Genomic DNA, 27,780 nt, shown 5'->3' with positions numbered 1-27,780 from the left:
TTTACCAGACATCACAGATTACTACCAGAACATCATGTAAGTTTATTTCAGATGTAACAGCAATGTTAAAATCAACAAGTTTAAATCTTAACTGCACCAAATAAACTCAGCTATTTAAGTATTTTTAAAGTTATTCCCTCCAAAAAACTGAGGGAGCTTTTCTTTTCCACCCCATATGTCATGGTTTCCCAATAGTTCTATTTTTGGAGGACTTTCAATTGATGAGTAAGCCACTTTGGGGATATTTCAGAACTTCTTTCCCCAAATGAAAACTAATCTGGACAAATTATATATTGCATAGATTTCTCTGCAGATTCTTTTCTTTAGAACCTAAATGCAATTACCATACAATATAATGTTTATCTATTTGCCCTACAGAAAAAAACTATCTACCCTGAAAAATATGATGGATATATCCTGTGATCTTCCAGTTAATAGAATTTACCTCAACGATAATTTTTATCAAAATAACCAACTGAACATGGGACATTATTTCAGTCTTTACTGACTCATAGGCACGTGAACTAGTGCCCAGCTTCCACCTCTTCTACATCCTCCTCCTCCATAAGTGGATGGAATTATTTCATGTAAGTCTGATGTAGGACAATTCACCCTTTACAAACACTTACAATTTAGGTTAAAGTCAGTGACTAGTGTGGAAAAAGAAACACTAAAATGATAGGGAGCCTACACACTCAATTCAAAATTTAATATTTTTTCCTCCATAAATAATATGTACTTAATTGTCATGAGGCAGCTATTCGGTTTTCATTAACCACATTCAGGGATACATTCATAGGACTGATTAGATAGTCCAGGTGAAATGGTTATAGAAATAGAGGCAGTGTCATCTCACAAAACTCATTTATATATCAAAATCTATTCTGATATGCGAAGTTTACAAAAAGGCTGAATCTTCAAACTAATTATGCCTTCTGTAACTCAAGCATTCTTCTCTTGGCAAGAGCAAGCTGAAGCTTATCCATGAAGGTAAAGGTGCTTAATGCTAAACTTTTCTTCTAAGCTTAGATTTGGACTGCTTAAGAAACGGATACCCAAGAAACCAGCATGGTCTTTCTACATTTTTACTATCTTAAGATTATAACCCTATAAATTCATTTATCAACTATCTTCCTTTTCTATATTATACTTGGCACTCAACTAAGACTGCTGAAGTCTATTGTACCTTGTATTTTTACATTCTCAAATAAGAACTTAAGATTATAAAATGTGCATAAACATTGTGTAAAATAATTTTGTCATTCAATATATTTGAAGAGATGAAACTTTTATGCCAGAATTTACATAAGAGGATAAATATTATGAATCAATCTTCCTTTTAAAGTCAAATGACAGAAAATTCAAGCTCTGTGCATTGTTTTAAAGTCTAATGAAAACATTTCTTGGGCCACCAGTATTGGCAATGTAGAAAATTTTAAATATTGGAGATGGGATTATGGAGGAAAACATGAAAATTTCAGATGTCTTCTATCTTACAAAAAGTTATCGACCCGTCAAAGCCACTCCCTATGTGCCAGGAAACGATCTGGCATAAACCAGTCCTGTCAGTAGAGGAGGTCACAGTGACATTTGCGTTATTAACACTTCTAGACTTCTACTTTTTCCAAGAATAGAAGCAATATGTTTAATAATTCCCCCACCCCCAAATCCTTAAACTCAATATCACAGGCACAGAATGTAAGCAAATCTGGGATGTTCTCCAACAGATAAGCAATTAGCACAGCTATGTTATTCTCAAAAATACTGTCTAGATATTCCTTCCTCTAAAATCAAATGCTCAGTGGCCACACTTCTAACCGTCTGCATTAGCTGACATTAAATGCATTTATTGTGCCACAAGTCCATCTAAGCTTCCTTTTAGGTATTTTTTAATATGTCCAAGAGACAACACCTGCTTCAGGTTTATTTAGGGGCATTGACCTATAAGGACATCAACTCCATTTTTAAGGTTTGACTAACTATTGTGGATTTACTGAAGAAAAAGGACAGGAGAAAAAAAAGCAAATCACAACAAACCTCTTTAGGTCAGTTAAAGGCCATTATCTCTAGCTGGGATATTAAAAAAAATTAATCTCACCAGCCCACACTCCTAAAGTTAATGCCACTTCTAACAATCAACAGCAGGAAAAATAAACCTGCTAACAACCAGCCCACTCATTAGCAAAAAGCAGTTTAACTCAAATGCTGAGACCAAAGTATAATACTACTTACTCAGACTGTCCCAGCCACCGTCAGCCACCAGCGAGGAAGGAAGAAATAACTGCTTAACAGAACAAAATAAACTTAGTATTTCTTACAAGGATAACAATGGTCCAACTCCTGAGATAATACTCAGAAGGACAAAAGGTGGAGTGAAGGCAATGTATAGGGATTAGTATCCCACAAAATCTTGAAAACCCCAAAGTACCACAAACACACTAAACTTGTCTATGAGTTAGAGAACAAGATATTGCTGCTGCTGCTTCTTGTCCTTTGAAATATACAATATTTTGTAGGCTCTGCCCTTCAATGTGAAAGCAGGACATTAAAAAAAAAAAATGAAATTGACACTCAAGTTTTCGGGACCATATATCTTAACTGTGAAACTAAACAGATCTATACCTTCTCCTTCCTACAATCAAACCACCTCATAAAAATAAGAAAACTAAAACAATCCAAACATGATTAATAAATCCTTAAAAGTTTAAAACTTTTAGAGGAAAGGGAAGGAAGTTTTGAAAGGAGGAAACACAAGAACGAGGAAGGGGGAAAGGTTTAAAAGAAAGGGGGGGGGATCAATGGGCCTCTCTTTTATTTGGCGACAAGCAAGTGCAAGAAAGTTCATCTGTAATTTGTTCAGTTGTCTGTCTTCTGCACATCTGCGTTCTGGCCAGAAGGGACTTTGAGGTTTTTCTGCAGCACATGAGCATCAGCGGGCTCTATCCTCTTATAGTAGTTCTTCTTTGTCTCAATAATCTCAAAGCCAAACTTTCTGTAGAAGTCAATTGCAGACTCATTGCTGATCTGGACATGCCTGAGATACAAGAGGGTATCGGAAAAAAAAAAATTAAGATTCCATCAGCTTTTATGTGTCCTCCACAGATAGCTATTGGTTGGAGCTGGAATACTGCAGACATTTGTTAGACTCTCTTTACAATTACTAGTTATCAACAAAGATTAGGTATTCATTTCAGAGAAACTTTGATGACAAATTTATACTTCTAACTCTTTTTTTTTTTTTTTTGCAGTACGTGGACCTCTCTCACTGTTGTGGCCCTTCCCATTGCAGAGCACACGCTCCGGACTCGCAGGCTCAGTGGTCATGGCTCACGGGCCCAGCCGCTCTGCGGCATGTGGGATCTTCCCAGACCGGGGCACGAACCCGTGTCCCCTGCATCGGCAGGCGGACTCTCAACCACTGCGCCACCAGGGAAGCCCTCTAACCTAACTCTTAATCTAACATTTGGAAGACAGCTAGCTGAGATGAGGAGATGCAGGAACAGCATTTATTCTTAAAATCAACAAAGGTTAAAGTATCATAACATTTTTTATTTCAAGAGGAGAAAAGGTTTCTGTAACTAAAAGTACGTAGATAACTATAGGGATGATTCAAAGACCATAGTAACACATTAAAAAATAAACAAAACCTAGGGTCTCAAATGCCTGAATATATCTTTCTGATTGATAAAAAACATGTTAGATTTTGAAAATAATTTGTGCTTTCTCAATTACTCCTCAAAACAGCATTATATAATTTAATCTCTCCCAATGCCGAAGTGAAAATGAGAATAATCTCAATATCTGTATTATAAATAATCCACATAGGGAACTATATTCAATCTCCTGGGATAAACCAAAATGGAAAAGAATATTAAAAAAGAACGTATGTATGTGTATAAGTCACTTTGCTGTACAGCAGAGATTGGCACAGCATTGTAAATCAACTATACTTCAATGAAAAAAAAAAGAAAAAGAATCCATAGTTGCCACCTTAGCCTTACTCTTAAGATTCAAGTATAAATCAGCTAGGTACTCTCTGATTTTGATGATTAAATTCTACTACTAATGAGCATGTCACTGAGAGCCTTGAACAAAACTCAGAGTGCAAACAGATGGCATGATAAAAGTAATATTAATGGTATTAATTTCTTAAATTCTGAAGATCTGAGTTTTAATCTTGGTTTCACATATGTGACTTTGGAGCTCCCACCCCAATGTAATAAAGCAAAACAAGAATGTTTTATCACAGGTTCATTATCTATTATTAAAACAAACTTCATAACTACCACTTCCATGGTATTTCCCAAAGACAATAAGTGACCAGATTTTAAATTTTCTAGTAAAGATTTCTATTGCCAATTTATTAAATTCTTTAGATAAGATCATTAAATATGACTTTACTTACAGATAGATGTTGTCAAAAGTGCCATCTTTTTCACAGATGTTTAAGACATGATTTAACATTTTAGTTCCTATTAACAAGACAAACAGCAAATAAGTAATCTCATAAAAATCAATCTTTAAACTAAACATCTTACTGAGTCCTAATAGAATTTGAGGTAAACACCAGACATCCTGATTTTCCACAATTTTTTTCTCTCTACACTACCTTCTGTATTTAAAACTGCTAGCAGACAAGCAATCTTTATATACAGCCCTTCCAGGAAGAAGGAAAACAGAAAAAGCAAAAGGGGTATTAGTAACAAATCTATTTATATATAGGGCTTTCAATTCAATTATGTTCAACTGACATATAAAACAGTTCTTTTCCACCTTACTTTATATAATTCAGTAACCCTTTCCCAGTATTCCTAGAAGAAATATTGCCTTAGTGGGGTCAGGAACAGTACCAATGTATTTATGCTTCTTTAAAGAAAAAAACAAAACCAAAACCCACAAATAATTTTACCTATTCCTAGCCTTCGGTATGGTGCCAGACATCCTAGTGTCATGATGTAAAGTCTCTTCTGATTCTGTGAATGATCCACCCTACAGCATACTGCACCTACTGCAATATCATTGAAATAGGCTGCCACGGAAAATATAAAGATACAAAGTTTAGCAGACAGAATAACACATTTTACTGAATCTTTCCCTGCCCTTGAACAACGACTAAATTGTTGTTATTAGCATTAATTAAATTTTATCAGGTACTCTGAGTATCAATAGCCTCAAAAATATCCTATACCTTCAGAATTTAAGACCCCTCTTAAATATGTGAAAACACAGACACAGCCTAAATAAGAAAAGATATTTAGCATTTCCTTTTGAAATTCAAGTATTTTATTTTATCTTGATTTTTCTAAGAACCTGGATCACCCCCATTTCCTCACTTGTAAAACAAGGAGATTAAATCAGTTAACTCTTTTTTTGTCCTGATATTAAAAACTAGAGGTCAAGAACATGAATAAACAAACGAAGGGAAGAAGAAAAACCATATCATACCAAGTTTTGCTAGCTCGCCAACCTCCAGCACATCCTTATAGAACTTGTCATTGTAGCTGACTGGAAAGATCACCTGGTTTAATCTCTTCAACTGCTTAATATTGTGTGGTGTCACATCTCCCAGCTCGATCCGGCTACTGGAACAAACCAAAATGTACTCAATAAAATATAATTAGCTTCATTTGTTAAGATGGACATATTAAAAGGGTACCAAGTCTTTTTTACATGACTGATAAATCCAACCCTTTCACAGTAACCTTACACTCCTATGAAGATCACCACTAATAAGCAGATTTTGCCAGTCATTCCATCCAGGTTCCAACTCCTAGCTTTCATACAACTGTACACATTTAGAGACAAATACAGTAAACAACAATTACTAAGAAGGCCAGAATAATAATCTACATATAATGTTGAAATTTTCAGAAAAATTTAAAGACATCTATTACTGATCAAAAAGACTGATGATACCTAATTGGCAAAGGGGTGGCAAGTAAGATATTTATACTCTGCTGGCAGGGATGTAAATAGATACAGTATCTCTGGAAGACAATCTACAACTATGTACTAAAAAGCCTAAAAAGTACACCTCCTTTGTCAAAGTATCCCCACTCTAGGAATTTATTCTAAGAAAATAATTAAAATATGCAAGAATCACGTGTATTCTGGTCACTGGACACAGGAACCACATACACCAGAGTCACAGAGGGTGGCGACCAAATCCAGATTCCTGGACGTCCCACCCCCACCCCCTTCAGAAGCAGTCTCTGGAAATGGAACATGGGAATCTACATTTCAGAAACAAAACAAAACCAACCAACCAAACAAAACAAACCCCAGCTTGAAAACTACTTAGCAAGAACACAACAGTAGCATCGCTAAGTAACCATACTTAACCAAAACAATCGGCTCCATGGGAAAAGGGATAACCACTAAAAAGTTTCAGACTCATGGTAATAAAGCTGATTTGCCTACAGAGCTGTCAACAAATTTTTAAGCGCTCAAATCAATCTCACCACCACATGCTAAAGGTTGATCAATAGTGACAAGACAAACCTGAATAGCATCTACACAATTTTTCTTCCTATTATCACCAGCACTATCATTTGTAGAGGTTGCTTATATACACTATTTGCCTTCTTAAAAACCTTAACACACCTGAAACTAACACAACATTGTTAATCAACTATACTCCAATATAAAATAAAAAATTTTTAAAAATTAAAAAAAAATCTTAACAGTGGGTCATAAAAACATTTAAAGAAAACAATGTCATCCACCTGCCAATGCAGGGGACACAGGTTCAATCCCTGGTCCGGGAAGATCCCACCAGGTGCCACAACTATTGAGCCTGCGCTCTAGAGCCCGCGAGCCACAACTACTGAGCCGACGCGCCACAGCTACTGAAGCCCGCGTGCCTAGAACCTGTGCTCCGCAACAAGAGAATCCACCACAATGAGAAGCCCGCACATTGCAATGAACAGAAGTCTCCGCTAGCCGCAACTAGAGAAAACCTGAGCACAGCAACGAAGACCCAACGCAGCCAAAATATAAATTTAAAAAATAGTATCTTATAAAAAAAATTGTCAAATCAAACTAAAAATGAGTTCAAAAATAAACAAAACAATCTGATGCCAACCAAGCAGCTAGAAAATGACGTATGTCCTACACTAGGTGCTAGTTCCACATCACAACTGCATTAGTCAATAGCAGGAAAATGCAAACAATGCACCCTAATTAACCATTTACATCATATGCACAGAGGTTTTGAAAGCTCTCTGTTACAGAAACGACTAAACAAGAAAGCTAATCATCACACTTTTATAATGGTTAAAAAAAAAAAGGAAAAGAAAAAAATCTGAGTGTCCACCATTAGGGGACTGGTTAATTAAATAAAGCATGATACATTTATATTAGAAAGACATTGATATAGTTTCCTGGGAATATATATAAATGTATCTCCAACTTTTGTTAACATACAGAAAAATGTTTAAAAGCACATTCAAACAATGTGTGGTTTGTGGATAACTTTTATAACAATATTCTCTGAAATGTTAATAAGATAATCAGAAACAACCAGAATGTATTACAGTTCTTAAAGAACAAAAAAACCTGATTACAGACCATTATACTCATTTGGAACTTTAGCCTTCCTGCCTCAATTATTTCATTTGTATGCTACTGTTTTTCATTATTCACTATTGTGACCAACCACCCTTGTATATCTTGCATGTCTTCTTAAAATGTAAGCGCACTGAGTTTCTTAGCAGCCACACAAAATTTTAAGATGCAGGCATCTTAGTAAAAAATATATAGATCTGTTATATTCTCTTTCAATTTCTAGCCACATGAGTAAATATGAAGTAAATATGGCCTTCTTCCCAAGTATTTGACTAAAATGAATTCCCTTCATGACTCATGTCTCTTTTTTAAAATTTATTTAATTTGTATTTATCTTTGGCTGCATTGGGTCTTCGTTGCTGCGCGTGGGCTTTCTCTAGTTGCCACGAGCAGGGGCTACTCTTTGTTGCCGTGCACAGGCTTCGCAGTGTGCGGGCTTCTCATTGCAGTGGCTTCTCTTGTTGCGGTGCACAGGCTCTAGGCGCGAGGGCTTCTGTAGTGGTGGCACGTGGGCTTAGTAGTTGCGACGCATGGGCTTAGTTACTCCATGGCATGTGGGATCTTCCTGGACCAGGGATCGAACCCATGTCCCCTGCATTGGCAGGCGGATTCTTAACCACTGTGCCACCAGGGAAGTACTGAGTCATGTCTTCTTTACTAGGTTACGTCTCATTCACAGAAAAACTTCCCTTTTCATTAAAGCACACCCTGGCTTTCTCTTCTTTAAGGCTGAGGTAAATGACATTTCACCTTAAAATACAGGGATCACATCTTACCTGCACAGTCTCTTCTTTTTTTTAAAAAAAAGGATTCCTCCCACTTAATTAATACATCCATCACCTACCTTTTTTTTTTTTTTTTTTTTTTTGGTGAGAACATTTAAGTTCTACTCTCTTAGCAAATTTAAATTATACGATACGGTGTTATCAAATATGTTATACTTTAGATTCTCCGAACTTATTCACCTTATAGCTGAAAGTCTGTACACTTTAACCAACCTTTCCCTATCTTCCCCACCTGGAAACTACTTTTCTACTCTGTTTCTATGAGCTTGCCTTTTTTTTTTTTTTTTAAGATTCCACATACAAGTAATAAAGTAATACTATGCGGTATTTGTCTTTATCTGGCTTATTTCACTCAGCCTAATGCTACTCTTTAATATCGTACCACAGATTGGGTGCAGTAATTTATTTTAAATATAAGATAGCTTATTATATTGATTATATTTAGAACACACCATTTAAAAATTAATCCAGGGGAATTCCCTGGCGGTCCAGTGGTTAGGACTCCTTAGTTCCACTGCAGGGGGCTCGGGACCGATCCCTGGTTGGGGAACTAAGATCCCGCATGCCACACAGGAAAAAAAAAAAAAAAAAAATTACTCCACTGCACTTAAAAGCCAGTCTCTGTATTTTAATAGTGATTGAAAAATTACATTATGAAATCTAATAGTAAAAAACAATAAAGGAAAACTTCAGAATCTAGGAAGTTAAGATTCTAGATAATAAGTGAAAGAACTTGAGTTTTTAAGAGTTTAAGAATAACTTCTAGGTAATTACCATGCTTCAAGTATAAGTTTTAAAAGGATAATAACCAGGTATTTCATGACTTCATACAGAAGGAAAAGGTGGTCATGGTGCAGTGTGGTAGACTGAAACTAATAAAAGGTAACTACTAAAAAAATTTCCATTAGGGTGGGCAGATCAAGACTAAATACAGAATACAATATTGAATCATTAGAGAATAAGCAGCTTAATCTTACCATGCCTAATTTAAAAAAAAAAAGTGTGTCTTGATTAAAAAAACAAACAAACCCAACACCATAGAAATGAGTTAGACATATAGTCTTCTAATATTCTTCTATGCACATATATACTGACAAGTTTTAAAACAGAATTGGAATACTGTATTGTTCGGTAGCTGTTTAAGAAAGAAATTAATCAAGTTTGATTTTTTTAAATTGAAGTATAGTTGATTTACAATATTGTGCCAATCTCTGCTGTACAGCAAAGTGACTCAGTTTTATACATATATACATTCTTTGTTTAATATTCTTTTCCATTATGGTTTATCCCAGGAGACTGCATATAGTTCCCTGTGCTATACAGTAGGACCTTGCTGTTTATAATCAACTTTTATTATTACCAGACTGTCAGCATATACTAGAAACAGAATTATTAAATGTCTATTAAATATAACTTTGTCAGCAAAATGCACCTTCAGATACAGTTTAACTCTCCTGAACATGATATGTCTGACTGAAATGGAACTTTTCTGTAATCCTGATCACTTAGCTCCAAATTATTCTAAGATGTGGATATTCTAAATATATCAGAGTAATATCATCAACTTGTAAATATAATTCAGTAAAGAACATGTAGTACCAAAGGCATAAACATAGTTATGTAGGAATATCAAGTAAATTAGAACATCATTTGACTGTAAACAACCAAAAGCTTTTAGAAGTTAAAAGAACTTGATTAGAAAATTAAATAATAGAGATTTTAAGAACTCCATCATGAATCTTAAATTTTCTATAGTTCTTATGAACATAATAGTTGCCTATTCAAAGCATAAATCAGTTCTATTTCAATAAATATTTCAACACCTATGTGCTAACACCTGGAATGCAAAGGAGTTTACATTCATGTATTCCCCAAACCACAGGCAGTTTGCTATAGTAAAACAAAGTATGCTTTGTGTACATGTGGAAGCCGGGGCTGGAGAGGAGGGCCTTGCACATCAAGATGGTACTTCATTGTCTTCTCTACATTCTCTCGGTGACCTCAATCTATATATAGTCCTATGGATTTAATGCTGCCAACTCCCAAATTTCTGTCTCTAGCCTAGAAATCACTCCTAAATGCCAAAGCATCTCTAGTAGACAGCTCAAATTAAACATATCCAACACTAGCTATCTGATCTTCCCCACAAAATGTGCTTCACCTGAAGCTTTCCCTATCTAAGTTGGTGGCCTTTCCATTCTTGGCTGCAAGTTTACTCTCTCACCTCCTTTAGGTCTGTTCAAATGATATGTCAGGAAGTCTTACTCTGACACACTCTTTTTTCCCTTATAATATTCTTGATAGGTTTTCGTATCAATAAGGTTTCTTGGCCTCAAAGAAAGTTTGGAAGTGTTCTTCTTGCTCTTCAGTTCTGTCAATGCTTGCTTCTGTATTTTCAAGTTATGTTATTAACAGCATAAATATTTGAGACTGTTATGAGTTGATGAATTGATCCTGTTATCATTTTGAAATGTCCCTCTTCGCTGTAGTATTCCTTGCCTTAAAGTCTACTTTGTTTATCATAAATATAGACACACTGTTTTCTTCTAATCAATGTTGCATGGTATATCTTCTACCACCCTTTACTTTGAACTTCTATGGCCTTATATTTAAAGTGTCTTTTTATAAACAGCAAATGCATAAGAGTCTTGTTCCTTTAATTTGGTAATCAGAGTATTTAGTCTGTTCAGATTTAATATAATTATTGTCATAGTGTATTCAAGTCCACCAGCTTGCAATTTTCTAATTTGTATCAACTATTAGTTGCTCCTTTATTTTCCAGCCGTTTTGGGGGGTCAATTTACTTTCTTAGGGAAAAAAAAATTTCTTAGCTAAAAGAAAACAAAAAAAAACTTTTAAAAGTTCACATAAACCTTTTTTTAATTCCTTTTTTTTTTTTTTGCTGCATGGCTTGTGGGATCTTAGTTCCCCAACCAGGGATCGAACCCAGGCCCACAGCAGTGAAAGCACCAAGTCCTAACCACTGGACCGCCAAGGAATTCCCTATATAAAATTAAATTAACTTCAGGCATATAGTTCTGAGTTTTGACAAATACATATAGTCACCTAACTACCACAATTATCAAGAAACACAATGGTTCTATCACCCCAAAAGTCTCCCACATGACCCTTTGTAGTTCAGCTCTACCACCACTCCCACAGAACCATTAATGTTTTCTGTTTCCCATAGTTTTGCCTTTTCAAGAATACCACATAAATGGAATCACACAATACATTCCCATTTTCTTGGCTTCTTTCATTCAGCACAATGCCTTTGAGATTCACCACACTACTGTATCAACTTCATTCCTTGTACTCCATTGTATGGATGTACCATGGTTTATACTTTTGTTGAAGGGCATTTGGGTGTTTCCAGTTTTTGGAGATTATGAATAAAGCTGCCACAAACAATTTATGTACAGGTTCTTGTGTGAACATAAGTTTTTCTTTCCCTTGAATACATACATAGGAGAGGGGATACTGGATCATTAGTTAAGTGTACAAGAGTTTCAGGTGTTCTGCATCGAAACCAGTGTTTGACACTATCAACTTTTAAAATTTATGCCATTCTAATAGGTGTGTACTGACATTTCACTGCAGTTCTAATTTGCATATCCCTAAATAATGGTGAACATCTTTTCATGTACTTCTTTGCTACCCATATTATCTTCGTTGGTAAAGGTGCTGTTGAAATCTTTTGCTCTTAAAAAAATCCTGGGTTCCAATTGAGATTTAAGTTACTGTGAATACATGTCCTTTGCGAGTTATGTATGTTGCAGAGGATTTCTCCCAGTCTGTGGCTTTTTTCATTTTCTTAACAGTGTTTTTCACACAGCAGAAGTTATACATTTTGATGAATTTCTTTTGTGGATCATGCTTTTCAGGGTAATATCTAACAAATCTTTGCCTAACCCAAGGCCACTAACATTTAGATTTTTGTTTTCTTCTAGAAGTTTTATTACATTTAGGTGTATGAGCCTCATCCCCTTACAACCCTCTCATTTATTTTTCTCTTAAACAGCCCTCTTGAGGTATAATTTACATACTATAAAATTCACCTATTTTAAGTGTACAATTCAATGGTTTTAAACTATTTATAGGGTTGTGAAATCATCACCTCAATTCAGCTTTAGAGTACTCACATCACACCCCCAAAATCCCTTGTGCACAGCTGAGATAGATCCCCTTACCTACTCCAAGCCAACCACTAAATCTACCTTCTTTCTAAAGACTTGCCATTTCTGAACATTTCATACAATAAATGTGATCTTTTGGACTAGACTTCCTTCACACATCATAATGTTTTTGAGGTTCATCCGTATTGCAATTTGTGTCAGTAGTGGAACAGTACTCCATTGTATGAATATACCACATTTTGTTTATCCATTTACCACTTGATGGGCATTTTAACTGTATTTACTTCCTGGCTTTTATAAACAATGCTGCTATGATTACTGCATACAAGTATGTGTGCAGACATAGGCTTTAGTTTTTTTCTGGTAGATACCTAGAAGTGGGACTGCTGGGTCGTATGGCAAATATGTTTCACTTTTTTTTTTTAATTGGAGTTTAACTGCTTTACAATGTTGTGTTCGTTTCTACTGTACAATGAAGTAAATCAGCTATATGTATACCTATATCCCCGCCCTCTTGGACCTCCCTCCCACCCCACCCATCTAGGTCGTCACAGAGCACCGAGCTGAGCTTCCTATGCTTTATAGCATGTTCCCACTAGCTATCTATTTTATGCATGGTAGTGTATATATGTCCATCCTTATCTCCCAATTCATCCCACCCTCCTCTCCCCTGCCCCATGTCCACATGTCCGTCCTCTATGTCTACGTCTCTATTCCTGCCCTGTAAATAGGTTCATCTGCACCATTTTTCTAGATTCCACATATATGTGTTAATACATGATATTTTTCTTTTTCTGGCTTACTTCACTCTGTATGACAGACTCTAGGTCCATCCACATCTCTACAAATGACCCAATTTCATTCCTTTTTATGGCTGAGTAATATTCCATTGTATATATGTACCACATCTTCTTTTCCATTCATCTGTCATTGGACATCTCAGTTGTTTCCATGTCCTGGCTATTATAAATAGTGCTGCAATGAACACTGGGGTACATGTTTTACTTTTTAAAGAAACTGCCTCTGGTAGGCAGAATAATGGCCCCTGGAGGCTGTCCATGTTCTAATCTCAGGAACCTTTAATATGTTATTTTACATGAAAAAAGGACTTTTCAGATGTAAGATCCTGAGATGGGAAAATTAACCAGGATTATCTGGGTGGGCCCCTTGTAATCACACAGGTCCTTAGGAGTCAGAGAAGATATGATTAAGAGCAGAGACACGAGAGACTTAAAGATGCTATGCTGCTGGCTTTGAAGATGAAGGCTCATGAACCAAGGAATGCAAGTGGTCTTAGAAGCTGAAAAGGCAAGGAAACGTTACATCATCTTGAGCCTCTAGAAGAAACACAGTCCTGTTGTATCAGTTTCCCAGAGCTGCCTTAACAAATTACCACAAACTCAGTGGCTTAAAACAACAGAACTGTATTCTCTCGAAGTACTGGAGGCTGGAAGTCCAAAATCAGAATGTCAGCAGGGCCATGCCCTCTAGGCTCTGGAGCAGAATCTTTCCTTGCCCTTTGCCAGCTTCTGGTGGCCTCAGGTGTTTCTTGGCTTGTGGCAGCATAACTCTAATGTCTGCCTCTATCTTCACATGGTCTTCTGTGTGTATGTATGCTCTCTTCTTAATAAGGACATTAGTCATTTAGGGCCCACCCCAATTGAGTATGACCTCATCTTAATTACATTTGCAAAGATCCTATTTCTAAATAAGGTCACATGCTAAAATTTCAGGTAGACAGGAGTCAACTATACCTACCATCATCTTGATTTTAACAGAGTGAAACCCCTTTCAGACTTTCGGTCTCAAGAACAAAGATGGGGCTTCCCTGGTGGCGCAGTGGTTGAGAGTCCGTCTGCCGATGTAGGGGACACGGGTTCGTGCCCCGGTCCGGGAGGATCCCGCATGCCGCGGAGCGGCTGGGCCCGTGAGCCATGGCCGCTGAGCCTGCGCGTCCGGAGCCTGCGCTCCGCAACCGGAGAGGCCACGGCAGTGAGAGGCCCGTGGACCACCAAAAAAAAAAAAAAAGAAGAACAAAGATGATACATTTGTGTTGTTTAAGCCACTAAATTTGTAGTAATTTGTTACAGTAGTAAGGGAAAACTAATATGTTGCTAAACTGTTTCCCTAAGTGGCCAGACCATTTACATTCCCATTAGCTATGTTTTAGGGTTCCAGTTTCTCCACATCCTCACCAATGCTTTTTACTGCCTTTCTGTTTATAGTTATTCTAGTGGTGTGAAGTGACATTTCAGAAGTAAAAGAGTAGGAGCCCATAAAGATGTCTGAGAAACAATGTTCAAGAGAGTAGGGATAAATCTGGAGAAGCAGTGTCGTAAAATCCAAGACTGGGTTCCAAACCTGGCTATACACCAGAATCGTTCTGCCGGTTAAAAACTCAAATTCCCACATCCTACCTTGGAATCTTTACTTCTGTAATAAAGCTTGTTCTTTTAACCATACAAATTAAACACCCACTTTAATCAAGAAACTTCCTACTGCATGTGTGTAAATTTCTAAATCCAAGGAGTCTGGTAAGGGAAATAGAGACTAAAGACAGGCACAGGGAAGTGGAATAGACCACTGCAAAAAAAATACACTATATGATCAGAGTGGGTTTCCATAAAATGCTAATCATTTCCCCATAAAATGTTAATCATTTCCCTTATGCAAGCAGTACAGTATGTTACACTATAGCTTTAATGTATGTGACATAACTGGTATTGAGGAACTGTGACCCAAACTCAAATCAGCCTAACTCTGAAAGCTGGGTTTTTAAAATCACTACACTGACTGCTTACTTCAGGTAAGATTTCAATATAATTTAACAATATAGACTATTTTTAATTTATTGGTTCAAGACCTCTGTTCTGTAGATAAGCCCCAAATTCCTAGCCTAGAAGTCAAATCAGCCATGTGGCCACATCTACTTGACTCAACAATTTTTTGTTTTTCCAAATTAACTTGGTTGCTAATACTTAAATCAGAAGATTTTACATAAAGCCTACGTTTCTTGTTTTATTCATTTACCTTATCTGCTTGGTCCCAGGTCCTGGGTTCCTGTTGGCACTAGAGTTCACAAACTCTAAGTAAAAAACTGAAGACAGTAGTTATTAAAGTAACTAAATTATTCTCTTAGCTCAAGTAAATTCATGTGACATGTTATTTTTTCTTGTTTTTCAAATCCATAACAAACTCTAACGCATCTTCATACCAAAGTTTTGAGACTAAGATCTAAGGAGGGGCGGACAGATTCATACAGCACAAGCATCCACAGAAATGTGAACCAAGTCCTTAGATCTGGAAAACACAGCTACTTGCCTCCTACTTTTAGAGAGTAGCACCACAAGATTAGCCTGTTACTCAGTCAAATCTCAAATAATCTTTGCACTTAGAATATGGTAGTAGGAAACCTTTACCCTTGGCTTAAAAAACAAGTGGTATTTATCATGGGAAAAGTATTTAGTACAGCAACATCAGATAATAAGCACTCAAATGTTTCTAGCTCTTAAGGGTAATGTCAATTATGGCCATAATTACAAAAACAAAATTTAGTGGCAATATTCTGAAAGGCCACAAGATGGAGATACGACTACACAAAAGTGGGTCTTTCTTGGGCAAAGTCTGACTGCTAAAGTTACATAGCAAAAAGAGGAAATGATGTATAGAGAAAGCTTAAAGTCTTTATACTTTAGATGGGTATTTAAGTGCACCCTGGCACAAAATTTTAACTGTCTGGTCACTTCTTATGAAGAGTGTTTGATCTGGAAGGGACCTTAGAACCACTGGCTCTCTTCCCCTTCATTTTGCAGATGATGGAACTGAAGCCCAGAGACAGATGTGCCTGTAGTTATACAGTCAATTATCAATAAAGCCAGAATCAGGCTTATGTCTATGAATTCCATTATAATGCAAGATTAGCCACACCATATGACTTCCCTCAAAGGAGTCATCTTTACTTCTCAAGGTTAAGAGAAAGAGAGAAATACCCAACATTTATCTAAGGTGTACTGATAAAGGACTTTTGCATAAAATTTAAGTCTTCTGGCAAGGATCAAAGTATGCCCATGGTCCTTTGATTAAAAATTTCAAGGGGCTTAGAGATAATTTTTTCTTAGCTAGCAGTAATGTGGTTCTAAACTCTTGCCTTCAAGTAAATTACATGAAAGAGTGATTCCTCTAAAGTATAAATTCCTTCAACCTAAAAGTAAGCCCTCTCAGCATTTATCAAAGCACAGCTTAAATACTAACTGCTCATGAGGCCTTAACCTGTCATCCTGCTGAGATTTCCACCTCATTTGAACTATATTACAGTTGTACTCTTCCAAGGCACAGAACTTCTGCACTGCTATAAGCATCTGTTTTCGAACCTTACCTCTTCTACTGAACTACAAGACTTAGGGCAGAACCTCAACTATTTCAAGGATTGCTAAATTACTTTTAGTAAATCTAAGAATCTCTAGGACCTTAGTAAAACCGATGAGCTCTCTTTCATCTCATCTAGATTTTAGAGCAGTTTCTCAATCTTGGTACTACTGATATTTAGGGCTTGATAATTTTGTTGTGAGGGCTTTCCCAGAGCACCCTGGGATGTTTAGCAGCATTGCTAGCCTTACCCACTGGATGTCAGTAACCATCCCATCCCACTGTGACAACTAAAAATGTCTCCAGACATTATCAGATGTCCAGAGTGGGGTGGGAGGTGTACCGCTGGTTGAGAGTCACTGTTCTAGAGGTTTAGCAGGTTATCAAAAAAGCAGTGGTGGGTGAATCAGTCCTCCAAGCTGTGTGACTGCAAGTATCAGGTGTGTAAAAATCTCAGTAATTATTTGGTTGGGTACCAGAAATGCTAAACACACACAGGGACACAATATACTCAAGGTTATAACCTAAAAAAGAGTAAAATTATCCTTTGAAAAATTTTTCCATCGTTATCTATATGTTCAATTAGGAGAGCCCCTTCCCAGCTACGGCTCTTTCCCTACTACTACCTAAACACTGATGTTTTTACTTACAAAACTCTGAATTCAAGCACATATTTCCAACGGCTTACTGGCTATCTCTACAGGAATCACAAATTCAACACATCAAAAACTGAACTCATCGTTCTCCATAGGAAATCTGTTCTCTACCTTTCCGAACAGCTCCATCATTCATCCAATACAGACACTGAGCTTCAGATGCACTCTAACATCCCATTTTAATCCCTGATAAGTCTGCCTCCCAACTAACCTTATAACCTGTTCCTATACCCTTTCTCTTAGCAGCATGGTTCAGGCCATCATTTCAACCCCTCATTTCAACACATATTTTAATAGCCTAATAAAGGGGAATAAGACTAGAGCCAAGGAGACAAAGCCATCACAATGCAGTCAGAATAATCCTTCTAAAACACAAATCTGACCACTTTACTTCTCTGCGTAAAATCTTTCAAAAAAATTGCGCATAATCTACCAAATAAAATTCAAGTAGTCCTTCATCGCCTAGCTGTGGCCACTGGCCTAGCCTTCTCCCCAACACCCCCCCATTGTTTTCTGGCCATATAAAACTACTCAAAAACCCCACCACCCAACAAGCTTTCTTCCCTTCTTGGCCCACCTCTATATTTGTTTTATACTATATTTACAGATACATTAGTAGACTATGGATACTATCTTAGAGCTACTGTGAGGATTAAATGAGACTACTGCCTGGCACATTGCCTTAACAGTGCCTCCTCTGTAAAAGGTAATAGTAGCGTGGGGAAGGGATGGGAGAGCAGGTCCCAAAAAGCAGACACAAGAGCAAAATGAAGAGTTCAGCTTAAAAGAGAACAATTCAAATATGATTCCAAAGTTTTGTTTCTTGCTATCATAGAAAGCTAGAGCTGACAGAGACCAGGAATGGCAAACGTGCGACACACGTGCCATTAATAATCAATGACATCACTTGTTTTCCCCACAGTCTGAGAACTCATCAAAGCTACCAACAGACTAAATATAATACTGATAAGATACTATCAACAGATTAGAACTGGCACAAGAACTCAAACCTTCAGCCTTTCCTATTCAGGTTCAAGCTGTTCTCTTTAAAGACAAAGAAATGAGGGAATTCCTGGTGGTCCAGTGGTTAGGACTCAGTGATTTCACTGCCAGGGCCTGGGTTCAATCCCTGGTTGGGGAACTAAAGATCCCACAAGCTGCAAAAGAGACAAAGAAATGAGGGCCCAGAAGCCAAGAAACTTATTAGTCAGTGTCCCTACTATTGCTAACTATTATTGGTGGCACACTGAACTATAAAATGTGGTTGCTTTTAGTTCAAATGCCTTCTGCATTATAGTAAGTCTCCTTTTTGAAGATAAATTATGCTACAAATAACAAACTACATTCTGGGGGGTGGGAGGCATCCAAATATTTCCTTAAATATATCTTAGTTTTCTGGAAGGAGAAATAAGAAAGATTTAAAATGCATACAAATGGCCAGTAAAAGTGGGAAATGTCCAACTCCACCAAGTAATCAACAGGAAAGGAAGAAAGAAAGGCCATTTATCACCTAATCAGCAAAGTAAAATTAGAATTAAGGGTATATGTGTATATGTCCTCCAAACCAACTTGTCAAGACACTATTAGTTATTTCTATCATTTTAGAAATGCTCAATGTATGCCACTCATCGCAGACAAAGGTAATTTACATCACCCATCACTGAAATGGCAGCCACAATGTCTTCCTCCATTTTCCTTTAAGTTTCTGCAAGTGCTCCTCCCTTTCTCCACTAGCCCTTGAAGAAGAGAAGGGCACTCTCATACACTGCTGGCAGTATAAAGTGTTACTATCTTTCTGGAGGTCAGTTGGCAACAAATATCGGAGCTTTAAAAATGGCAGTACTTTCTGATCCAAAAAATTCTCCTCTAGTGAATTATCCAAAAGAAATAATTAAGGATGTGTGTCCAGTAGTTATACAAGCAAGCATTCTGCTCTACTGAAGACTGAAAGGAGAAGTCTGAACTTGGGAAACAAGGTTTTCCCTTAAGAACAGCTTCAGCAATGACAGAGGTAGAATACAGGTTGTACTAGCTCAGGCAAGGCAAATACATACTTCCAATTACCCCTTCATTTACCCAGAGGATACTACTGGATTATAATATCTTAATTGAAAACCAGGAGTGGTTACCACAGAGGTATAAACAGCCACACACTATGTGTTGTCCCACATTTGAAACATTTACCATCCAGGAACTAGACCCTAAGGGAAGAGATCATGTTTTAGACAAATTTGTTTTTTTCAGGGTCTAGCACAGCACAGTCCAACAGAAATATAATTTGAGTCACATATGTAATTTAAAAATTTCTAGGTCCAGGGTTCAAATCCCTGTTAAAAAAAACTTTTTCCCCCTAATATCTACATTAACAAGGCATAAAGAAACAGCTGAAATCATTGCAACATGTAATCAAAATAAAATTAATGACCTTTTAAAAAAATCTTTTTTTCATACTAAGTCTTTAAATCCAGTGCACATTACACTTACAGCACGTCTCAATTCAGATGGTAATTTTCCTTGGAAATGTTTTATCTGTACTTATATTTCATAAAATTTACAGTGGATTCACACATCCAAGTTGTTCGAAACACACATAAAAATTGTCCAACAACTGACATTTTAATTCAGCTCCTCAGTAACACAAGACATTTCAACTGCTCCACAGCCAAACATAGCTAGTCACTACTGTATTGGACAAGACAGGACTAACGTTCTGCTAATAAGTCAGGCACTGAATGAATGTAAACAGCACATGATGGAAGAGAACAGCTCAAGAGAAAGGAGTGTTCTGTGATAGCACAATTATACAATTTTGTAAGTTATTAAACTATAATCATACAATTCTCATTTCTATGACGCGAAGGACGTTTCTATTGATTAGTACTGGTATTCTAACGGTTTCTGTAGGCTGCACTTTTAAAACAAGAAAAAAGGACAGCCATTTAAATAATTAAGAAGGTGTATCTTTCCAGATGGCACAAAGCTGGAAGCCATAGCTAATACCTAGAAGAGAAAATCAGGAGTCAAAAGAATTTCTACAGACCAAAAGAGAGGATTTAGCAAAGTGAAATTTAATATAGATATTAGTTTCGTCTGGCAAAAGCACTGGCTTTGAAAGATAATGCTTTATGAGTGCCTTTTAAAAATCTTTCCCAACCCACAGTTCTTGATTATTGTGCGTTTTGTTCAGAACTTTACCAACAGTTGTCCACAATTTGGGGAAGAAATCACAACACTGATGGCAACACAGCATTACTCACCAATGCACACATCTGTACTGGTAGCAGATATACTTTTTAAATTATATAGTTGATTATATTTACAGATAGATGCAAACACCTGGTCTTATGATTTATGGTGTTGTTGTACCTGCTCATCTGCATATTGAAATAGATATCTTACTGCAGTTTACTTTCCTTTTATTCTCCTTTATATTAGTTAGGATATTGATTTTTTAAAATTATGGTACAGATTATATTTTATATGCATTCATCTGAACAAAGCAAGGGAACATTACAAAGTATTTGTTAAAATCCAGTAACTTAATCAACATCCTACAAATCATTGGCTTCACAGAAGCAAGGAGTATGAATTGCAGTTTTACAAAAGTTCCTGAATTCTACATACTTCGGCCTTACTGGCTTTCTTTTTTTGTTTTTTTTCCCCCTGACAAAAACAGCAATAAAACCTTTAAAAAAACACTTTTATTGACATATAAGATACACTCAGTAAAGAGCACAAATCTTGTTACAGCTCAATGATTTTATACATATGTATACACCTCTGCAACCAATACCCAAGGTAAAGATACAGAATGTCTCTAGCACCTCAGTAAAGTTATTTGTGCCCTTTTCCAGTCCATAAACTCTCAGAGGTACCAATTATTTTCTGAGTTCTTCAACATAGACTCATTTCTACTTGCAGAATCTTATATTTTAACACTTCAATTAGGAAACTACACTGTTCTATATACTATATTATTGCTGTCATCTTTATTTTGTTCACATCTAGTTAAAGACATCTTTATTAGAATTTACACCTCTTTGCTACAATTGAAGGGCAAATGGACTCAGTTTTACTTTCTATTATATCGACTATTACACTGCCATCTCATTTCAGTCATGGCTGTGTATAGCATACCTTCTTGCTTGAATATCACCCTCCCTACAGGGGAACAGATAAAAATAATCAGCTTACCATCCACAAATTCAACCCATAATGTCCCTAGTTCATAAAAACAAGCAACCTCAGTACAAGTAACACCTCATAATATACTTCAAATTTCTAAACCATGCATATAAATGCATGCAGTAATTAACAACTGGAAGCTTATCTACTATGGAGGAAAGGCAAATACATGCCAATACCATGGAATGTCCTACTGCTACTAATAAAAAACTAAGTAAAAATATGAAGAAAAAGCCAGGTAAAATAGTTAAGTTTTAAAGGTTTCAAAACGATAGACAATATAGGCAACGATGTAAAATATTGAAACAGTAGACTGATTCAGAGTGAGGAGTTCTGCATGTTTTCAATTTTAGATATTTGTATTCAACTTACAGTTGAATTAGCTCAATATACAGTAAAACACTTAGCAAATAAAATTTCGTACAAAAACCACATAATCAGGACCACTGTTTCATTTTCACAGGCCTTCATAAACCAAGAGTCAGGACTATAACACTGACTGCATTGTACACGGTGATACAAATCTTTAAACTCAAGAACCTTAAAATCTTTTAAATAATATCCACTGTCTTCATTTGTTCAGTGCCTTAAGGGCAAGACTAACAAATGAAAAAAATTTTACAGTCCCATCTTACCTGGGAGTTAGTTCACCTTAGAAGTTCCTCTGAAATCATCTTAAAAGTTTACCATTAAGAACATGATCTTAAGCTCCCAATAGTAAAAGGTGATAGGAACTAGACTTAAGGACTCTACATTTTAGGCATAGTTGCTGGCATAAGGTACAGGTTCAGTAACTATAAATTTCTTCTAAATTTGACCAGTTACTCATTTCTGGAGATTGGCCTCCATCAGTTTGTTACATATAAAATAACCATTTTAAATAAAAAGATAATTGCCTCATAAGTATGTTAACTGAAGGTAGATTACTTCTATTGCCAAGTTAGTATCAGGAAGAGCATTACATCCTAGGCAGACTGAGCTAGATCAAAAGATCTTGGATCTAAACATCCAGAATAATTCCTTGGAGGCATTCCTTTATAAATCCGTGCACAAGCTCAACACCAAGAACTCTTCAGCCTCATTTTTATTACTTTAACAAAGACAAATAAGCACTGAGTGCCAATGAGAACACAAAAACAACTAAGAGACAGCATCCATACTCAAGGAAAAAAGAGATAAATCTCGCCAAGTTATATTGGATCATATACAAAACAGCCAAACTTCCTAGATCATGATTCAAGTGCAGCACGTACTTCAAATACCCCCTCAATTAGTATCCTGATTGGAACTCTTTAGAACTTGATGTGAATTAATGCAGGTACTGTGAAAATTTCTTCATGATTTCTCAACTTGATACAAAACACGCAATTCGACATTACAATGGATTCTCAATATTTAAAGCAAAATCAGAGTAAGGAATCACGCTACAGACCTTCAAATTAAACTTTCTTGGACCTCTTCTGCGACCTCAAACACATATACACACCGAAGTAATATACAGACCCTTGTTTTAGGCAGTATGAGATTACTTCGAACAGACTTCTACTTCATCTTCAAAAGGGCTGCTTAACAGTCTGAAAGGCTTCGCTAACTCAAAACAGTTACAATTCTTTAACTGACTTGCTATCGTAGAAAACACTCAGCACCTCAGAAAGCTTTTAACACTGATTAAGATTCCATTTCGTTCTTTAAGGAGGGTAAAGGCAAGCTTCAAAACGGCTCCCTCCGTCAATATGTTAAAACACAGTATTAGGTAATTAATACTTTAACAGTATGCAATTTAATAGTAAGATGACATCTTATCCAAATGGAAATAGTCGAACCAAAATAATCCCTAACTTTGTCCAAGAGGGAACCTGTGAAAGAATATTCACTTTGCCAAACCCCTGAAGAAAGCTTCACTAGGAACCCAGGACCCCCTCGCGGCACAAGGGCAACAGTAAACGGCTGGAACAATAGCTCCACCTACTGATCAGCAACACTTCCTTAAACATTTTGGCACCCCAAGTCTTCAGTGCTCACGCTCTCTCCCCCTCCTCCACTCGCTCTGACCCAACCCAAATCCAGTTGAGTCACTAGCTCTTAATACTCCTTTCCGTGCTCTTTATTCCAATTCCTGCTCCCTCCAGAAGGTTCTGCACGGCTTCCAAGTGTGAATAAGCCCGAAAGGTGTCAAAGACCACAGTTCTCAGTGTCGAGCCGGGATCTGAAGAGGACACCCAAACCGCTTCACTCGGAGGGGCGGGCCGGGGGTGGCTCCGCAGTCCGCGCCCGGGCAGGAGGCCCCAGGCGCCTCACGACAGCTTTTCCCCGCTGCCCCACTCAGCAGCTGGTGTGCACTAAACCCGCACTCGTCCTCCAGGCCCAAACCCTAAGCTCCCCGGGTCTCGCCCGCCAGCAGCCGGAGCCGAGCCTCCGCCCCCTCCATGAGCAGAGAAGCCCAGAAACCTCCCTTCGCCGGGTCTTCGCCCGGAGTCTCTCCCTTCCTTCGCAGCCCCTCTCCCCCGCCGGTCGGGCCCTGCCCGGCTGCCCTTCCTCACCCTTTCATCTTCCCCGCCTGCTAAGGCCGTTGTTACCACCGATATCAACGCCGTTGTCGTCACCGCCCTGAGCTCTCCGCGCCCTCAGCTCGGGCCACTCCACCCCGCAAGCCGGCCTCCTCGCTTAGGGCAGGGAGCTGAGCGGGTGACGGAGACCGCGAGAGTCGAGCGCGGCCCTGCGTCTCCAGAGGGGGCGGGGGTGCCTCCCGCCGCCGCGCTGGTGCCGCCGCTTCTCCACACGTGCACACGGGGCACTCGCCTCCCGCCCTCCGCCACCGCAGCCGCCAGCCCGACCCGCCGCCGCGCTGTGACCTTTCACCCCGCCCCCTCTGCGCGCCGGCGCGTCGGCAGCCAGGCGCGCAGCCGCACTGCAGGCCTCCGAGTACCCTTCCCCCTCCACTTGAGGACCTCCATCTTTCTACTGGGCTCTGCCTTCCGGCGTCATCTTCCTCCTCCCATATCTTACGACGCAACTTGTGGGGCTTGCCGGGTAGGCCTTGGCGGTAAAAGCCAGATTTTTCCACCGCTCCCTCACCTCTCCCACTTCAACAAGATCAGTCTTCCCCGACCCTGGTCTTCCTAGCTGGTAGTCTCCAGTATGACTTTCAAACGCTCCTGTCTCCTAGTAAGATTTTATAAAGCTGGTTCCTCTAAATGTAAAGAAGCCTGTGGGAGACTTAAGTAAATTAGTGCTTTTAAGACAAATAGGTGTATTTAACAATTGGCCGGATAACTTGGCTTCCGTCCAGCACGTTTCGGTTTCGATATCACGTGATGGCCCCAAACCCATAAGCCTGGGATTTTGCCGGCGGGCCCCAGGGGGGGCGGAACTCTATCTCCATTTCCGGCCCCGAGGCCACTGCGTGAACGTCACTTCCTTAGCAATGCACTTTAGCCCGTTCCACCCACGCCTTCTACGTTGCAGTTTACAACATAATCTTTGCGGACATTTTTGTTTTGTTCTTGCAGTCCTAAAATCTAATCGCAAGAAAATTAATGTTCAATCGATCCGCAAAAATACAGGCGCCGGAGATGCAGCAAGCCCGGTTGGGGAGAACAGGGCGGAGCCCGGGGTCACGTGACTGTCTAGACCCGCCCCCCTCTGCAGCTGAAGACTTCCCCTCCCACAGTGACAGAGCCTCTGGGTAGGTGATCGGTACAGTTTCTGGACCTCGCGCCCCGGCAGGTGAGTGGCGACCGGTAACCGGCGGCTGGTTGGGATAGAAGAGAAGAGGTGAGAGGATGAAGAGAAGAGAGAGTGTGAATGGTGGCCTCTGCTGTCCCGGGCTTCCCCCCGCTGTCATCCTGCACCGGCGATCTCATTTCTCCAGTTATCTTGACACCCGCTCCCCCAATGTGGTCGCCCCTGCAACCTAGGAGTTCACATGTCCACCCTTCCCGGGGCTGGGGGGTGAGTGCCGCCATTATGGTTCCCCTTTCGAGTCTTTGGGGCTTCGGGTAGTGGGATTGGTTCAGGCATTCTTCGGGGTCTGCAGTAGCCTCCAGGTCTCAATCCCCCGTTCTTTGGCAGAGGCCTTGTAAAGTCTTTACCTTCAGCCCGGGGCTGGGGAGCGGGGAGATAGGAAAAACCCCGGAGGCAGAGGCGTCTCCTGTGAGACAGGCTTGGGAGAGAATGTCACCGATGTGGCCCTCACTGCGGTGTCACCGTAAATCTTGCTTCCGAATGTGCATTTTCAGTTAATTCTTAGCTTTTATCTAACATCCCTGCGAGAGGCGTTTTATAGATGTCCACAAGCTTTGAATGGATCTGGAAGGGTAAAAGGTGGCCGTTTACCTTTCTCTTCTCTGACTTAATGGTGCAGAAAAGGAGAGGACAGTTGAAAGAATAAATATATACTACCTTCAAAACAGGAGGTGTTGGTAATGCGACAGTCTAGATTGAATGGGGAGGCGTTGAAAGATGGTGTTGCGGTGTCATGATCTGCAGGAGACCCAGGCTAGCTTATGGAAAAGTGACCTCCCTGAAAGGGAAGTAATTCTTCAGAAACTAATTGGGCTGGAAAGATAATTAAACTAATGTGTTTGACCATAAACTTAAAGGTAAGGAGGTTAAGTCGAGATATTGCTGACTTCATATTTTCTGCCTTTGACATCCTCTTGCCATTTCTCCCTAAAATCCTACGTAATTGCCACTCCCAGTCAATTCCTTGACTAGTGGTAAATTTATGTTAAGTAGCATTTGTATCCCTCCTTAGCTTTCACCATTTGTAAAAGTCCAGGTGACCTCTTCAGATTTTGATGAACAGTATTTTCTGAAAGTGCAGAAAAGATTGTTTAGGTTTTTGCCCAACCCAGTGTACTCCCATTTCACATGTAATATAGTAACCAATGTTTTGACCCCAAACAATGTGCCTTAGGGAAGAGTGTTTTTCTGTTTGGGGTTAAACTCTTGTTTATACTGCAAACTCAAAGTCCCTTGGTTCTTTTAAATTGAAAGGCCTTACAGAAATTACAAATCTGATTTTTTAAATTTAAATTACACTTTTTCTTAATCTGAAAAAATTATATTCTTAGTTAAACCTTAGAGTTTTCTAACCCATGTCATTGAAGAATCCATTAAAAAGACAACTGAAAAATGAGGAAGATGGAATCATTATCTTTGAGTGGTGGGTATGAATGACTTATTTTTGTTTTTCTGGTATCTTCCAAATTCTCTGCAATAAACTGGTCTTATTTTGTTAAGGGGGAAGTTAAAATTCTAGAGTAACATCAATTTAACAAAATGTTTTATAGTAAGTTCAAAATAGAGAAACTCGCTTATTGATGCTCGTTACTAGAAAACATAACCTTAAAAATCTTTCTTGCTTTCTCTAAGTAATGATGAAGGCCACTGTTATGATTTACAGTTTTAGCATTTTGTGCATATAACTTATATTGGACAAAAGCACTAATTTGTTTGAGATGTTTAAGTATCGGTATGCTTGCTACCGATATAAATATAGTTTTATCCATTAGTTTGCTCCAGAGTGAGGTTCCCTGGTCACTAGAGGAGAGAAAAATGTAAGCAGTGTTGCTTCATTGCCCAGGTAACATTCCACCAAATAACAGGAGTTCTTGAAGTCTAAACCAGTCCTGTCTGGGTGAGACCAAAATGGAATAGAGAAAACAGGCTAAAAAGGATTGAGCACTAGAGGAGAAAATGTCAATGTGAAAGAGGTTGAATGAGTTTGCAATTTTACTTCACAGTTCCCCTGATTTTAGGGAACTTGCAAAAGCAATAATTTAGACCACTAATGAAATCTGGAAGATTGGCAGCAGGAATTGGTGACTAAATTGCTACTAAAGTTGAATTTGAAAAAGAGCTTTGACGTTATACTCGATTTACACACACAAACAAGTGATGTGAAGTGTGGAAACCATTTCTGAGACGAGCTTTTTATCAATCTATGAGTATTATGTGCAGAAATCTTTTTTTTTTTTTTTTTTGGCCTGCCACGTGGCTCATGGGATCTTAGTTCTTAGTCCACTGACCAGGGACTGACCAGGGACTGACCAGGGACTGAACTGGCCCCCCCACCCCCGGCAG

At 38.5% G+C, this 27,780-nt stretch overlaps 2 protein-coding genes across 4 annotated transcripts in view; one reads left to right on the top strand and one right to left on the bottom strand.

The window, feature by feature from the left end:
- Window positions 1–22: 22 nt before the first annotated feature.
- Window positions 23–24,568, bottom strand: NAA50 (N-alpha-acetyltransferase 50, NatE catalytic subunit). 2 transcript variants are annotated; one of them, XM_004272050.4, is made up of 5 exons: window positions 24,234–24,568; window positions 5,446–5,582; window positions 4,910–5,029; window positions 4,406–4,472; window positions 23–3,034 (listed from the first exon to the last, which is right to left on the bottom strand). In XM_004272050.4, exons 1-5 carry the CDS (start codon window positions 24,239–24,241, stop codon window positions 2,857–2,859), a joined length of 510 nt encoding a protein of 169 aa, XP_004272098.1. In that variant the 5' UTR covers window positions 24,242–24,568; the 3' UTR covers window positions 23–2,856. The 2 variants fall into 2 exon arrangements, with proteins under 2 accessions (XP_004272098.1, XP_033288034.1); XM_033432143.2 differs by having other exon boundaries at window positions 5,446–5,579.
- A 653-nt stretch (window positions 24,569–25,221) lies between these two features.
- The window catches only part of ATP6V1A (ATPase H+ transporting V1 subunit A), a 55,593-nt gene continuing 53,034 nt past the window's right edge, over window positions 25,222–27,780 (top strand). The window contains exon 1 of one of the 2 annotated variants that reach the window (XM_004272049.4): window positions 25,222–25,419. The gene's annotated coding sequence lies outside the window, so the exon portion shown is untranslated. Of the gene's footprint in view, window positions 25,420–25,448; window positions 25,468–27,780 lie in introns of those variants that run through there. The other variant, XM_049710318.1, reaches the window with a different exon arrangement.

This window comes from Orcinus orca, chromosome 5, assembly GCF_937001465.1.
Source record: "Orcinus orca chromosome 5, mOrcOrc1.1, whole genome shotgun sequence".
NCBI classification, from domain to species: Eukaryota; Metazoa; Chordata; class Mammalia; order Artiodactyla; family Delphinidae; genus Orcinus; species Orcinus orca.
This window is presented reverse-complemented; position numbering and strand designations above follow the sequence as displayed.

Bases quoted from the DNA above. Each gene is read 5' to 3' on its own strand.
- NAA50 (XM_004272050.4), bottom strand. The intron at 5,030-5,445 runs GTATGATATGGT...TTTCCGTGGCAG, and splicing joins TGGCGAGCTAGCAAAACTTG to CCTATTTCAATGATATTGCA. The intron at 3,035-4,405 runs GTAAGTAAAGTC...CTTGTATCTCAG, and splicing joins ACTTTTGACAACATCTATCT to GCATGTCCAGATCAGCAATG.